At 35.5% G+C, this 15,195-nt stretch overlaps 1 protein-coding gene across 1 annotated transcript in view; it reads right to left on the bottom strand.

The window, feature by feature from the left end:
• The window catches only part of LOC145666597 (ankyrin repeat domain-containing protein 46-like), a 111,214-nt gene that overhangs the window by 29,523 nt on the left and 66,496 nt on the right, over window positions 1–15,195 (bottom strand). Inside the window, exon 2 of the mRNA XM_081734003.1 lies at window positions 152–543. Coding sequence (XP_081590129.1) covers window positions 152–490 — 339 coding nt within the window. The 5' untranslated portion in view covers window positions 491–543. The remainder of the gene's footprint in view (window positions 1–151; window positions 544–15,195) is intronic.

Raw genomic sequence — 15,195 nt, 5'->3', positions numbered from 1 at the left:
TGTGTATGAGATCGGGCTTTATATACTTTACCTAATGAGCTGATTCTGCCAGCAAACAACGTTACGTGTCAACACACTTTTAGACTACACATACAGCTATAACAAGACTTTAAAATCAACGAACAATTAAATAAGAAGAATATCTACAAACCATTTCCGTGGATCCTTTTGAAGCAGCTATGTGTAAAGGCCACCGTCCTTTGTCATCACAGATGGCGTTAGTATCAATTCCAGACGAAAGCAATTGTTGAACATGTTCCACATTTCCATCTTCCACAGCATCTAATAACTCATGTCTAGTCACAGGATCTGCTACACTTCCAGGAAGCGTTCCAGTAGGTACATAAAGTCCACCATCTTGCTGTTGAACTGGTGTCGACACACTAGCGGGTGTGTCCGCTTTGGAGTCCATCTTGATGACTCGCTCTATATACCCTTCGATTTTGTTGTTATTGCCTTTGGAGCCCGTGTAATTCTTTTCCTTTTTCATCCTCTGCCAGCTTGTTCGCCTTCAAGTTGCGACATCCGGAGTGGATGTAGAATCTGGAAGTAGATTAATATTATGTAAGAAACAGGATGAATTCTTCAAAAGTTCAGTTTTGCAAAAATATACATTTTTGTTGATGAACGGAGTACAATGGCAAAGGAAATAGAAGTGCAATGTCCATTTGGATAACAGTATCTGTTATGTCATTACGCTATTACCATCCCTTGTTATATTATGATCAATTTATAACTCACTGCGGGGTAGGACCAGTGGCGTAACTACAATGGAACGAGTGGAGCAGTTGCTCCAGGGTGCACAGTAAAAGGGCACAAGGGCGAAAGAAAATAATACGGAAAACTGTTCCTTGTGCAAACAACGTTTTAAAACATTTCAAAAGTTACGCTATGACTATTAGCAGTTAATTGGCAACAGCCGATACCGGGGGCGGATCCAGGAATTTTTGAGGGGGGTGGAGTGCAGGGGAAACATTTTTCGATATTTGATTTGCTAACTAAAAATGTGGACTGCAGTGCTTCATAATACGTATTTATCTCCGCCCTTCTGGGGGCGGCATTGAGAAAAGCCATGCTGTTCAAGACGAAAGAATCCGGGATTACCATGAACTGGAAACGCAGACATTATCTACAATGAGTGGAGAATGCACTCAGAATCTTCCTTTTGGGAGAAATTTTAAAACTTTTTTTACACAGCCTTTAAACAAGCTCTTTATTAGGGACTAATTTATATATTTTACTTCTCATGGAGAGGCGCGCGAGCCCCACGCCCCCTTTCTGGATCCCCACTGGGCGATACCTGGACAATCGTCACTGCAATGTTTGTTTTGCTAGCTGCCTAGTGAAAGTTTTGCATAACGAGTCATTGCAATCAGTGCACCCCGCCCCCTCCCGGGTTCCACCCCCCACCCGGGAATAAACCGAATCTTTATCCTTTCTGTATAATCTTCTTTTCTCATGTGTCAAGGCCAGTTAGTGCCTGACCTATGAACATTTGAAACTAACTATATGAAATCTGAATATTACAAGAGGGTTAGAATTTAAATGGGTCACTTAGTATTATCGTCAAACGATTGGTATTACTATTATAAATTGTCGAATAATTAAATAATATTTTCGTGGGTTCCGCCATTTTATTTTGGACGTGAAAGGGCTCCATAAATGAAAAGGTTGAGAAACGCTGGTTTAGGCTAGAGGAGACGGATAACTGATGAAAGTGAATGGTTGTGAAATGGGCTCTCGTACCGGGAATCAAACCCGGGATCATATGCACCAAAATCCACTAGATGGTGTTAAGTGAACTGTTACAGATCTATTACAGTGGGTATTAGCAGCAAAAAATCATTTCATTCCATGTAAAGAAGTAAAATCCCAGTGTTACATATATGTAACGCGGGGTAAGCTGAAATATAGCTTATAACGCTATACAGTTACATGCAGCAACAGCATTAACAACAGAAAAGCGTGTCTTGTAAAAGATGTTTTATCCAAAACGAAAATGTCTTTGCTTCACAGATTTGAAATTTTTGAAGGCTCTAACAGGAGGAAAAACCACTGGCAAACAAATTTTCGATATTTTTGTTCAATATTAGAATTAATTAATTAAATTAGAAGTAAAGGACTCATGGGCGGCGATTGGGGGGGACAACAGGAGGCAGTTGCACTACTACTTTTTGAAGTGACCCCTTAGAGCAGCGTTTCCCAACCGGTGTGCCGTGGCACACTGGTGTGCCGCGAAATGGCCGCTGGTGTGCCGCGAGGAAATCGAAACAAATTATTAATTCTATAGGATCCAAATTGCAAGACATAGGGGAAAATATATATTTGTATTTCACATTACTATGACCTCTACTATAAATCTAAAATTTTAAGTTTCATACTGTGTTACTTTTCTGTACATTTTTAATGTTGAAAAACGTATTTATCATTGTCATGACCATTATTCCTTCTTTATTGTTGCAAACTATTTCGTAACTTGAAATTTTAACATATCATTCAATAAATTCAACAAAGCAAACATGCATACAAATTACCTACATTTGTGGTTTTAAAGTATAGGAGATTTGTTTGTTGGTTCGTTATTTAGTGACCTTCCCTCTTAGTTAAAGGTTAGATACAGTTTTCGAAAAAGAAAGTGGATTTTTAGAAACCCGAGTCCGATATTTCATTGCAATTGTTTCCTATTAAAATTAGAATGAAAAATAAGCATAATGATTTACCACGGGGGAAAATCAGTGATCGAGCTTTCTTCTCTGTAAGAAGGAGATCAGTAATCACATTAAAATACCACGGTATTTTATATTTAGAAATAATAATAGTAATTATATATATATATATATATATATATATATATATATATATATATATATATATATATATATATATATATATATATATATATATATATATATATATATATATATATATGGGTGTGCCGCGAGAATTCAAGTTGCACCTGTAGTGTGCCGCAAGTTGAAAAAGGTTGGGAAAGGCTGCCTTAGAGTGTATAGTTTCATTTTGAGATGTAAAGTTTTTGAATGTATTACTGGCTCATAACAGAAAATAATGGTGCCATATAATATCTGCCGTTGCGTGAGTACGTATTGGTTATTTGTCTTCCTGTGGAGTTAAGAAAGCTACAGGAATTGTGTTTTAATTGCAATTGAAAGCAATTAATAAGCAATTGCGTATTTCTTTAAAGGTCGTAGCACATACACTACTTGTAGTATTTGCTGTCTTTCATTTTCTAACAGTAATAACATACATTTAATGGCATGTGTGGAATTAAAAATATAAGTTGTTTATTAATAACCAGTTTCAATATAACTTCTATAAAACAATCCTCATTATCCATTACTATGATTAATATTATCCTTTCTATTTATTTGTTTTGTAAATTTGATATTAAATAATCTGATCACACAATTTTCCAGACAGGACTTTAAGATGTTCATGAGTAAGGAATCAAATCTCTTCTTACAGTTTCGTTGTTTAAGATTTGCAAAGGGCTAGTACCTACTTGCGTTGCTCTTGTCAATTTACTTAATAAAATATGAAATACGATATACGGTATCCTATTAGTTACACAACCTTTCGTCAAATAAAGTGTTAGAAACAACCAGGAAAACTAACATTGATATACAAATATCAGATCATGTCTTGTCCCCCCCACTTTTAACATCCAATCGCCGCCACTGAAAGGACTTAATATGGGCATTCTTCCATTGCCAACAGTGCAGAAAGGAGAAAACCATACGATTTTTTTTCATTTAACGCTGAATGTTGTTCTTGAATTTAATTCCGAAAAACAAGGTTACCACTGATTCAGACTATATACGAAACATTTTATCAAGTCTTTTTCTGTCAAGAAATTATTATAGATAATACCTGGAGTATCTAAACATTGATTTACATTTTATATGTCAGACAATGTTTTTTTTTTTTTTTTTTTTTAATCGAAATACGCGAATACCAGACTTCACTCACTGTTTTTCTCCATAAATCAACATGTAAACTTTACCAGTAAATGCGGAAATAGTCGAGAATAGATGTTTGTGCACGAAGCTGATACAAGATCGGTCGTTCCAACCCGGCCTAGAAAATAACACGAATATTTCTAATGTGAAATTATGTAATAAAAAAATAATAATGAAGTTGATAACAAAATCCATAATAATAATAATAATAATAATAATAATAATAATAATAATAATAATAATAATAATAATAATAATAATAATAATAATAATAATAATAATAATAATAGAAAAAGAAGAAGAAAGTTAGTGGAGAAAGTCAACCAGGGCCTATAGATAGGGATTTACCTAGTGAAACTGTGAGAAACTCTGGAAGACTTCCGTCAGGATAGATAGCCATCACATTCGAAGCAGAGCCTTTTGATTACAAAGTAAGAACGCAAACCATCATATTGTAATACAGGTACATCCGGGGACTCCACAAGGGAGGGTATGGCCTCTTGCTAACATGTAAGTGAATAGTTTGTATTAAATTTTAATTTGTATTAAAATATTTTCTGAATTTAATGCTGGAGTAGTTTCTTTATATTTTTATTACAACTTCTGTTGTAAAAACATATATTATGTCCATTGAGTATTCTGTACACCCCCAACACTCTTAAACTTCCCCAAATTTCCTTACACACACCCCTAGGCATAAAAATAGTTTTCATTCAGTTTGTATAAAAATGTATACCATTATTCTGGGTGCACACCCTCTTTTATTTTGAATACCCCATTAAGTAAAATTCCTGGAGTTCTTACTAATTATGACATGTGATACTATCGTGAATACAGAATGGTATCAAATAAATCAGCCTCAGTGAGACTTCTTTGCATATCCTTTCTCTTATTATAGCTATATTTAAAACACAAAACCAGATGACAAACTTTGCCCTCTCCTGCGAAAAATCCCGTGGATGTATTAAAAAAAAAAGTCAGGAAAACCGAAAGTATACTAGTGCGTACTGAATAAGTGACTTCTCATGAATGTTTGTCTTCTAACTCGAATAATCCAATGGAAAATATGTCATCCATCTTCTATTAGTTCCTTAAGATTTATGATCGTCTCATCACCATTTCATTTTGTTTGCAGTCGATAATGATTTCAAGCTGATTGTACTTTTCATAAGTAGCTACCTACGATGTTCTCACTAGCGTACATTAGGTTTTCCTGACTTGAATTATTTTCAAAAAGATACAGCTGTTAAGAAATCTTTGAGCCAACGAATTCATCTCAATGTGCGTTTCGCTATGTCTTACACATATAAACTTCAGGAAACATAGACTTCACCATTGTATTTTTCGTAAAATTCTAGCCCAATTCGATATATTACATGACCCCCTTTCTATTTAAAAAGTCGAGCTAGATACAAGATGGAAGACTTCAAGATGGCGGCCATGATAAGCATATCCTCAATAGATGTCTACTTCCTCCCGGTGTCGGTTAATGTGTTTTTGTTTTTCATCCCTTTACCCGTTTTACAAATAAAATTAAATTTTCAAACTTGAAACACATTGTTACGGCTCATTCGGATCAATCAGGTATTTTGACCACTGTGGCCGTCTTTATGGGCGGAAGTACTTTAAATTTTACTTACGCTTGTCTTGATATTCCACAGCTCTCTGCCAAGTTTGGTCAAGAAGCTAGATTTCGACATCGGTAGGTTTGTTTACTTGTAAGAGAAGAAAACTATGAAATACTGGTACAGAATTTTCTTGAAAAATTGCAATGCAAGGCATATGTATTTTAAAATTCATTCAATGTCTACATTTCCATTTGTTATTTATCTGAAAAATTGGCTGCTATAAGCAATGAACAAGGTGAATTTTTTCACGTCTTCACCAAAACATTTTGCAGATGGAAAAACATTATAAACGGAATGGCTCTAACCACTAGACCAGCAGGGAGAGCACTATATGTATGATTGAAGCCCATTTTATCCAGGGACTCTTGGGAGGTGATTCCTGCTATTGAGACAAGAAAAAAAGTTCTCTTGAACTTTCGGCTATCGGACATAGTTTCGGATCTACAAGGTGCCGAAAGCGTGGGAAAATGACTTTCGGACGCCAATAGTTCGGAAACTATCCAACATAAAGAGGGCAGGTAAAAAATTCCCTGAAGAAGTCATACCTGCTCTATTGAATTTTGCATGTTTCACAATCCTAACATGCACGCGCAAGGGATTCCCCAAAGAAACGTAGGGAGTCCCGGATAATCTGCCAAGTGAAACTTGGTCTAAATGAATATGAATTGATAGGCTTTCCACCAGGTAACAATAATTCGTTTGTATTAAGTCGATATCTGGAACAAATACAAAATGGCGGACACCTTCATGCCCGTTGTGTATGGTTGCATAATCGCCAGGTACGGATGCCGGCCAACAGTGACGTTTTGAGTATTAAGTGTAGCGAATTTGTATTCAAATGCTCTAGAAAGACATCTGGAATGTCGGTAGAGCATAACAGATGAAGCAGGGTGATTCACATGTGTGGAAACACTTAACGAAAAGTGCCCAGAAATGCACTCATATTCAGTAAACGTGAGTTCAAATCGTCGGAAATGTAAGGATTAGCGTCAAGAACATGAAAGCTATTGCCAATTTACCAATAATATTCCCTCAAACCGATGCAATATTATGTGCACGGTTGCATACCAATAAGGATGCAACAACTGAAGCCAAGTTGAAATTGTTCAATTAGACTCACTAAGAAACTGGGTAAACTAAATGAATGTCACTAGTGGGATCGTATGATCGATATTGAAATGTGGCCAATGTGTGTGTTGATATCAACATGTAGCTAATGGACAAATGTCAACATGTCCCACTACTGCTGGGACACCTTCCACGTGCGAAAAATAGGAAAATAACTAGTCGGGTCTTGAATCTGAGGCCGTGGGCTGCCAGTAGGATTGGAAACTGCGACCACGCGAGCAAAAGCGAGCACTCTAGCCCTCAGGTTCGAAGGAGCCTCACTTTCTCTGTGTTCATTTATTATTTTCCATATGTATGGTGTTCCAGCTGTAGTGTTAAATGTGCCAAAACGGTTCATTTTTGTCTTTGTCTTGGCATGTGCACGTGTGTAAGATACAAATTTCTGGAGGTATTTTCCTATATTTCGAGTACGTCATATGTCCCAGAAGACGTGGGACATGATACAAGTTTGTTATTTTCATGCTCTATCAGAATTTGAACCATGCATTAAAAGATTTCTTTTCATATGTGTCGACTGTGGGACAATGTCCCAAACAAAGAGGGACATTGATACAAATGTGTTCTAGTTACGTTCTACCAAAAGGTGCCCCAGATGTAATAGCAGAATATACAATGTTATTTTCCTAGTTTTTCGCACGTGAGGCGGTGTCCCAGCAGTAGTGTGACAGGTTGACATTTGTCCATTAGCTACATGTTGATATCAACACACACATTGGCCACATTTCAATATCGATCATGCGATCCCACTAGTGACATTCATTTAGTTTAACCAGTTTCTTAGTGAGTCCAATTGTACAATTTCAACTTGGCCTCAGTTGTTGCATCCTTATTGGTATGCAACAGTGCACATAATATTGCATCGGTTTGAGGAAATATTATTGGTGAATTGGCAATGGCTTTCATGTTTTTGACGCTAATCCTTACATTTCCGACGATTTGAACTCACGTTTACTGAATATGAGTGCATTTCTGGGCACTTTTCGTTAAGTGTTTCCACACATGTGAATCACCCTGCTTCATCTGTTATGCTCTACCGACATTCCAGATGTCTTTCTAGAGCATTTAAGTACAAATTCGCTACACTTAATACTCAGAACGTCACTGTTGGCCGGCATCCGTACCTGGCGATTATGCAACCATACACAACGGGCATGAAGGTGTCCGCCATTTTGTATTTGTTCCAGATATCGACTTAATACAAACGAATTATTGTTACCTGGTGGAAAGCCTATCAATTCATATTCATTTAGACCAAGTTTCACTTGGCAGATTATCCGGGACTCCCTACGTTTCTTTGGGGAATCCCTTGCGCGTGCATGGTAGGATTGTGAAACATGCAAAATTCAATAGAGCAGGTATGACTTCTTCAGGGAATTTTTTACCCGCCCTATTTATGTTGGATAGTTTCCGAACTATTGGCGTCCGAAAGTCATTTTCCCATGCTTTCGGTACCTTGTAGATCCGAAACTATGTCCGATAGCCGAAAGTTCAAGAGAACTTTTTTTCTTGTCTCAATGGCAGGAATCACCTCCCAAGAGTTGTAACACTTATTTTGCAACACCCGATATATATATATATATATATATATATATATATATATATATATATATATATATATATATATATATATATATATATATATATATATATATATATATATATATATATATATATATATATATATATATATATATTGGTTCTATAAACCTTGGTGCAAGTTAGTTCTAAACCTGGAGCTCCGCACCACCTAAGGCCGGCCCTGAATACACACACACGCTAATGCCACTTGAGTTAATCAAATGGCGAAAGATCACTTCAGTAAACTACATAAGACTAGAAAAATACGCATATTAATTGATTTACTTCTCCAGTGTCATTCGTAATCTCACTACGCCTATAAATATTAGTTTAATTTTTAAAATAATAATATGAGCTCCATTTAAGTATATTTTACAGCCAATCAATAAATTTCAAAGAGCATTGGTTAAGTGGTTTCAATGAAGAGCATAAAGGGAAACAGTGGCTTAATAGTAGATTAGTTTCCTCTGGTCTTATAAGTCCCTGGTTCGATCCCAAGTCAAGCGAGTTCGTGGTGGACAACATCGTGTCCGTTAGTTTTCTCAGGATTGTCCTTTTCCTCCCACGTTCACATTTTACTAATTACTGTACTTCATTATCGTTCACTTTGATCAATCATCCGTCTCCTTTACCTAAAAAGTATTAATAGTGAGACTTAAAACTAAAAACAAATTTCAGGAAAAAAAGGTGCCCTGCTATTCAATATAGAAAATAAAGAGTATAGAATTGAAAATATTTAAAACTATAGTGTACACTCATGTCCAAAATTAGTGTCGCATGTCTATAAATATGTTGCTGTAGGATGATAATTTGATAACGAATTCTTCCGGTATTTCTTATAATGTTAATATGTGTATAATCGGAGAAGACATGTATGTGGCAAATTTCATGTCAAAAGAGCAGTAAATAAGAACAATACAACGAAAATAAAACTTTCTTGTACATTTAGCAACATTTTGTTTTACTCATTCTAATTTTCGTATTTATAATTCTTTTTCTATGAAATTTACCACAAATATACATTTCCCGATTATACACATAGTATCAGTATTAAAAGTACCCAGCAAAATCATTATCAAATTATATTCTTACAAGAATACAGTTATAGATATGCGACAATCATTTTGGACATGAGTGTACATAAGGGAAATTTTGTATTTATATATAATTTTAAGTAAGCATTTTGTTTTAAGTAGGGTTGCCCACGTGACAAAACAAAATTTTTGACATGGAATACGAGACTAAAAAGAGCTTTTCCAATTGAAACACATTTGTCCAGACGGGGCATTACTTTCGAAACACTTTCGAGACGACACGATCTCAATTCTTGTCTCCTATGATCACTAGTTGTAACATATATTGAATATTGTAAGTTGGAGATTTACTAACATCTCCACAATACTCTTTCTTGACGAAACTGGTTGCTTGAATAGATATAAAAGTTGGATAAACATTTCATCTGATATATTCAGGGCCGGATTAAGGGAGGGGCTTAGGGGAGCTATAGCCCCGGGCCTCCAGGTGAACAGGGGCCTTCACACTGTTCAAAATCTCAACTGGCTAACTAAAAAGTATCATGAAGATACAATCGTCACCATAAAATAAAATATGACCAAAAATATGAAACTTATTCCCTTAACTTTCCTACTGTACTTTCACAGAAATGTAAGTTATTAGGTGAAATCAGCAGAGGCCACATATATTTTCTAGCCCTGGGCCTCCAGATATGTTAATCCAGTCCTGGAAATGTTTCAACTATGTGGAAACATGATTTACTGTATAACTATTTCATTTTAAATCATTTTTCAAGTTCTGAAAGGAAAGATGTTGAAATTGGAACACCGAGATTTCACTTCTTGCGTACGACTCTGAGTGCAAAGCAATATTGAAACATTTGGAAAATTGATATAAATGACTCGGGGAAACCTAATAGTCTGCCGCATTTTCTAACTAGAGTAAAATAGGAAAGGAGGCTCAACATTCCCACACAATTCAACGCATGACACAAACCGAATAGGGATGGCCACATTTTCCGCAAAAACGGAAAACAGAAAATATTTTTTCCGGAAACCGGAAAATTGAAAACGGAAGACGGAAAATTTTCCGGAAAAACGGAAAACGGAAAATTTCCGGAAAAACGGAAAGCGGAAAATGTGATTTCCGGAAATCGGAAAACTCTTTTTCCGGAAATGGCCATCCCTAATATCGAATAAGCTTCCCTGTCGTCTGCAGGGGCGGATCCAGGACCGACTTCTGGGGGGGGGTTATCATACTGCTACTTTTAAGGGCTCCAAACTTTGGGATGGGTTTTATTTATATATATAAAATAAGAAAGTTTCCTCTTCTGGAGGGGGCGATCGCCCCCTGGATCCGCTCCTGGTCGTCTGCAGGTACACTTCTGAAATTAAACTATTTACATACTTTTCTCTAGTTAAATCCCTGCCCATTCCACTTAATAACACAATTTCACTGGAAGTGGCGCTTAGCATGATGTTTGCCCATGCTGTTCGTATGTCACATATTTAAAATTATTGTAATAGAATAGTCTTAAACAACCTACGAGAAAACCAGCGTATTTTTATGCTAAACCACTTTCCAAATTAGTTTCGTTTTCTGTTTCATGTAAAATTGACAAGTGCAAATTGGTCTTCATGTTGGTTTACATTGCGTGCAGTGAGTTATACATGTCTCTTTCCTTTTTTTTTTTTTTTCAAATCTTTTTTCCAATACTGTTTGCTTAATACAAGGCACGCTATGAGCCACAAATCCGAGTGCACTGGTTTTCTAGTCTCATATTTATAGCATACAACTACGAAATTGTTTGCATATGCTCAGTAAAAAGCTAAACTTGAATTCCATCTGCGTTCCTATCATTATTATTTACTACATAAACTTACTTGTATATACAATTGGTATTGTAGAGTTAACAGTACCATAATACCATTCTGTATTTCTTTCTGATATAGAATCATGCCCTCCTACATATTCTGTGAATACTTGTAGTACGGGATCTGAAGTATTTCTATTTTTAAAAAGAATATTTTCAACTTCTATTTTAAAGATTATGAATGAAACAGGGATTGAATAATAAAATGTTAGGAACTTGGTGTTTCTGAACAATGTATGCAAAAGCAAATTATAGTTCATCTGAATATGGATTAAATGGATGTTGAGTGAAACAGGTCGGAGTCCCACGTATGATCAATAATCAATTTATAGCTAAGTTTGAAGGAAGAAAGGAAGTCTTCAGTCAGGTTACATTTACCAAATAAATTCAAAATACAACCAGTTGAGAAAGCTCCAATAGCATTGCCAGAACGAACTTAAAAACAAATATTTTTTTTATTAACTTCTACAGGCTTTATACCAATTGTTCCGCGTAGTTTATCATTATACTCATTAAACAATTCTAGTAATATATCTATCCATTTATAATTTCCTTGAGTAGGCCCATTATTTTTTTTTCCACATATTTTGTTAAGAGTGCTGTTAAAACGTACTGCAATATATTGCTTTATGAAGACACATGCTCAAAATGGGGGGCTCAAAATTGAAAAATTCGCAAAATATCATCTCTCTATGACTGACGATTCCCGAGATATGGCTCCTTAAATCTTCGGAAATCTGAACTTTTTTTCCCCAATATGTGGAGAACGGGGGCCAATTGGCCAGTGACCACCGGTTACTATTTGGTACCAAAATGTTCATTATCCTCTTAGGTGATCAACACCAATGCGATCTCTCTATGATTTACGGTTCTTGAGAATGTCTTGTTAAATCTCCCGAAATAATCGGAAACTTTTGGGTCAATATCTCGAGAACGGTAAGAGTGAAGAGAAAAATTCCATCACTTTGTCAGATAGTTTTTGATGCTCTATCGAATGGAGAGCTCAAAATTGAAAAATTCGCAAATGACAGACAGACGGACAGACAAACAGACACACAGACATAGAGAATTTAGTAACGAACTTTTTAAGTACGTTGAAGATACGTAAGTTACTTTAAGAACTACACACCCATGCAACAGATGATTGAGAACCTCATAATAGCAGCATAATGTCATGAAGAACCAATATTCAAAACTACGTAAAGACTTAGTTGTAGGCCGCTCATCTCTGGTGAAAATATTTTCTGGTTCGATTTCAGGTAATCTGAGCTTGTGGTGGGGTTTTCGAGGTTTTCTCTTTACCTTGCAGACTCTATTGTAATTATCAATTGTATATGATACATATCGAAAGTTTATATCCCCAAAAAATTATTGCATTCTTTCTTTCTTGAACATTGTGAATAAAAGACATTAATCATGAAACATTCGGAATAAAAATGTAAAACAATAGAAAGACACATATGAGTTTTCTTAATCGTGCATTTCTATCTACAATTCACACAAAGAACACACAAATGTATGAGTCATTCAGCAAAGTAAATACAACAAGAACAAAACAAATTCATTTATTACTTTATTGACATTCTGCCAAGTCCCAAGACATGCTCTAGAGAACGACAAAATGGCGAATTTCATTACCAGCTCCATAGGAGGTTCACATTCAATGAAAGTAGATTGATCAGTTTCCGACAGTGTTATTCATTAATCTTTGTATACACTACGTTTCAATCACTCGTAGCCTGTCTATTTGTTAGTAGTAATTCCTATTTTTGTTTTGATTTTTTTTTTCTAAAATGTACGTAAGTCTGTAAGTATGAAATGCTCCAATCTAAAGATTTCATGTTTCTGCTTTTTGTTGTTTTATTTTCTGATTCTTTCATTTCACCAGCTCTGGATTTAAGTTGGGGCGAATAGCTCCCCTCATAAGCGTCAAAATTACGAACAAATATGTTTAAAATGTATAATTCTTTTCTGTTTAAAGAAAATAAGAATGAATTATATTGATTCACAAAAAAAAAAGTTTCAAAATAGTTTTAAAAACAGTGAACGCAGAAGAAAATTTCTTTTGCTCTTGCATCCGGTTTTCTTCACAGACTACAATATTGTGTAGACTGGACTGGAGTAGATATCCAACTGAAAGAATGTAGTTAGAAGAAGTAGGGAGCAATAAGTTGTATACTGAAAAGTTGAAAGGTGAAGAAATTAGGAAATGGATTCTTTAGGAAATTCGAAGAAATAGGACGAGAAGAACTAGTGGGATGGAGAAACATTTCAAACTTTGTTTGTAATAGGTTTTAGAGCAGTCTTTTCCGACTGAATGTCATGTGACATCACAGTTTGTTTCTCAATAAGAGGAAAAGGAGCTGGCAGATAAGTTGAAGTTGGTAAAATACCTTCTCAATAACAGGGAAACGAGCTGACATAACTCGAAGTTGGTAAAATACCTTGTCAATAAGAAGGAAAAGAGCTGATAGAAAACTTGAAGTTGGTAAAATACAACTGTGACAGGCCAAAAATATAGTGTAGTCGATGGTTTTGCTGGAATACTACTAGCAGATCCATGACCGCACGTATACTGCCAACACTTGCTCTCTTGAGTCACATTCTCCTCCATTCTCCATTGTGTTTCTGCTTTTAAGGTGGATCACTACCCGGAAGTCAGTATACGCATTAGTTTATTGCCTTAACCAACGCGTAAAGAAATGGCACATATTATAAGTATTGCACTATAAAATAGAGTTATGCGTCAGCTACAACATGAGATACTATTTTCTGTGCTTATGTATTCTGTTAGCTAAAAAAGTAAAATATAAGAGGAAAACTTGATCAGTTTTAAGATGAGTACGCAAGATGGCGCTTGCTGTTAGATTTTGCTACTCCTGTGCTCAGTTTTACGAAATTTTTACTTATGAGCATAAATTATTTTACAAGTAGTTGTCTCATTACGGAACATGAATATTATATTACCGTTTTTCGTGTTATGTTTTACATTTTATCCAAATATTATTTTGTGTTTACGGAAATAGTTTTAGCGGCTGAATCTCATGCTTACGCAGGACGCCATAATGCTTCGTTGCCAAACTTACATGTGTACTGTTGCAGTCACAGTAGTAGGGCAATTCCTTGTTAGCGTTTGAAGTCCAGAGGCGGAACCTGTGAACTGTGACAAAACTATTACAAATAATAAAAGTGGAAAATGGGGCAACGGAAGGAATCATACACAAAAAAGAAGAATCCAACTCAAAGTAAAAGATCGAAGAGCCAAGGGAAGCGAAGAGGAAGGGAGAATAATTCGAAGAAACAGCTAAGCGCTTTTCAATTTTTTAACTGTTTGTTTCCACGTAAATATTATACACACGTGTGATACGAAGATAGTTTATTTTGACGATCATTTTGAACGTTAAATATGTAATATGTGTTCTTTCTTTTCTTTTTTTCTTCTCTTTCTTTCTTTCTTTATTTTTTCTGGAACTCATTTTGGTTAGGTAAAATATTATATCTTCTTGAAAAAAAATATATATGTTTCTGAGCTTTCATACATACCCATTAGTGTCTGAACCCGTTAGTGGAAAATAGTAATTAATTCCACTTACTAGGGAAGGTCGTGGGGTGTTACTCTGACTTCATTTTGATACTATGCTCAGTCGACTCCTTTTTACTTATGAAACAATTAGGCAACCGGAGAAATCCTCGATCGCAAGCTTGTTCGAATTATGGACGTTAAAATTTCAAAATTGAACAGATTTTGAAAAAAGTTTGAATAAACCATTTTTTAAGATACACGCTTCATTTTTGGTACTGGGGTGTTTTCTTGGGTACTCGACGGAATGGTGAGGTCAAAACGTACGCATTTTGCAAGATAAGGGAACTTATTGGGAAAGGGATGAAGGGTAATGGCGTCTTACAACTTGCAAATTGCATCCTATTTGGCACACCGGATAAATAGTCTAATAAAATTTATTTGAAACCAACTGTATTGTCATTCAAATGTAACTTT

Source organism: Thermobia domestica, chromosome 1, assembly GCF_964235325.1.
Source record: "Thermobia domestica chromosome 1, izTheDome1.hap1.1, whole genome shotgun sequence".
NCBI classification, from domain to species: Eukaryota; Metazoa; Arthropoda; class Insecta; order Zygentoma; family Lepismatidae; genus Thermobia; species Thermobia domestica.
Note: the sequence above shows the minus strand (reverse complement) of the source record. Positions and strands in the feature narration are given on the sequence as shown.